The following is a 1,856-nucleotide window of genomic DNA, read 5'->3' on the forward strand; positions in this document are numbered from 1 at the left end:
TGCCCCTAGAGGATTACAATCCAAAAATAATCTTTTAAAAACCTTTTTAGCTACCATATGATTAATTAATCGATGCTGCAATGTTTGTACTACTCTTGTACATAAAAGTAAGTAGTTGTAATAACTAAAATAACTTTTGAGTGACTCAACTTCATACAAACACTAATGTAAGACAAAATTAAAAATAGAAGTAGTGCAAAATACTAAAAAAGAAAATAATGATAGAAAAAGATTGGAGAGATAGATGAGATTATCCAAAGAAGGGGATATGGTGGCCAAGTGGCAGAGCCCGAATGGCTAAAGGAACAGCACAGCTCTCTCCCAATAATCCCAGTCCAGGAAAATGATATCCTCCCAACTCAAATCTCCCTAAGTTTATCTATTCTGTGTAAATCAAATAATAATATCAAAAACTGGTTGAAGAGCATAGATTTGAAGAGAGAGAGAGAAAATTAAATGGCAACAAGCAGCATGGCATCTGCTGCATGCGGATTTGTGTTGGCACAAAATGTGACATCAAACACAAGCACTCTTAAGAGCAACATGGTTTGCTTCTCTTCCAAGAACAACAGAAGCTCTAGGCTCGTTGTGCGGGCTGCGGAAGAGGCCGCCGACAAGCCAGTTGAAGCAGCGCCTCCCGCCGCCGAAGCACCCGCTGAAGCGCCCCCTAAAGCAGCCAAGCCACCACCAATTGGCCCCCCAAGAGGCTCTAAGGTACTTTCTCGTTTCTTATTAATTGAGACATTTCTTTTCAGTACAGAGATTAAGAATAGTGTGTTGGTGAATGGTGAATAAAGTAAGAGAGATGATTACTTTTTGCCAAAAATTGAAATGACGCAATTATGTTAGAATTTCTCAAAATAGAAAAATAACTTAATTAACTTAGAACTGAGAAAATAATAACTAATTATAATAAATAAGTGTTTTATAATAGCTAGTGAGTTGTGACTAATCAAACAATATTTTGATTGCAGGTAAGAATTCTTAGGAAAGAATCTTACTGGTACAAGGGCGTGGGTTCAGTTGTTGCTGTTGACCAGGTGAGGAAACTCAGTTAATAGTATACATAATTCCTCTATATCTAACTTAATATGTGCGTTCTTTTGTATTATCTATTATCCATGCTAAACGATCCCTAATTTGAATTATAGGAGGGTTTATAGTAATTTAGAAATGAGGAAATATATTGAGAGAATTGATTGATATATGTTGAAATGGATGTGTGGATCAGGATCCCAAGACTCGGTACCCAGTAGTGGTGAGGTTCAACAAAGTGAACTACGCAAATGTATCTACAAACAACTATGCTTTGGATGAAGTGGAAGCCATAGCATGAACCCACTCTCTCTTTAATTAATTTACGTTTTCTACTTTCTACCTGTATCATACATTTCGCTATGTTAACGTGCTTCCTTTTTTGCTAATTTGCACTATACTGTTATTATCACAAACATTTTTGTGGCAAATGAAACAAAACAAGTGTTCCAAGTCGGTGTAAAAACTATGATGATTATATAAGTCTCATGAGCACGTCCTCTTGAGTATGAAAATAACAAAGTAGAGCAACAAAAGTTGAATCGAGGGCAGTTTTCACGGTTTATTAAACTCTACCAGCCATGCCGCCTTCACCGGTGGTAATAAATGCCTTCCACGGTGGATACTCGACAACAGTACTGCCTCTAACTTGAACATCCATGCGGAGAGATAAGCATATTTTCATCAAAATTAATACTACTCCCTACACCCGCCAAAAAGATTCTCATTTGAGTTTGGTACGAGTTTTAAGAAATATAAAAGAAAGTTGGTGAGAAAAAATAGTGAAACATGAGACTCATTTTTATATATACTCCCTCCGT

The 1,856-nt window shown here is 36.6% G+C and overlaps 1 protein-coding gene across 1 annotated transcript; it reads left to right on the forward strand.

Annotated features, from left to right (window-relative positions):
* The first annotated feature begins 374 nt into the window (after positions 1 to 374).
* LOC125212498 (photosystem I reaction center subunit IV, chloroplastic-like) lies at positions 375 to 1,424 on the forward strand. The gene is made up of 3 exons (XM_048112695.2): positions 375 to 714; positions 975 to 1,040; positions 1,232 to 1,424. The coding sequence occupies exons 1-3, from the start codon at positions 457 to 459 to the stop codon at positions 1,334 to 1,336; spliced, it is 429 nt and encodes a 142-aa protein (XP_047968652.1). The 5' UTR covers positions 375 to 456; the 3' UTR covers positions 1,337 to 1,424.
* The last annotated feature ends 432 nt before the right edge of the window (positions 1,425 to 1,856 follow it).

The sequence above is a fragment of the Salvia hispanica genome, chromosome 2, assembly GCF_029641045.1.
Source record: "Salvia hispanica isolate PSC_SH4W2 chromosome 2, Shi_PSC_v1, whole genome shotgun sequence".
NCBI lineage: Eukaryota > Viridiplantae > Streptophyta > Magnoliopsida > Lamiales > Lamiaceae > Salvia > Salvia hispanica.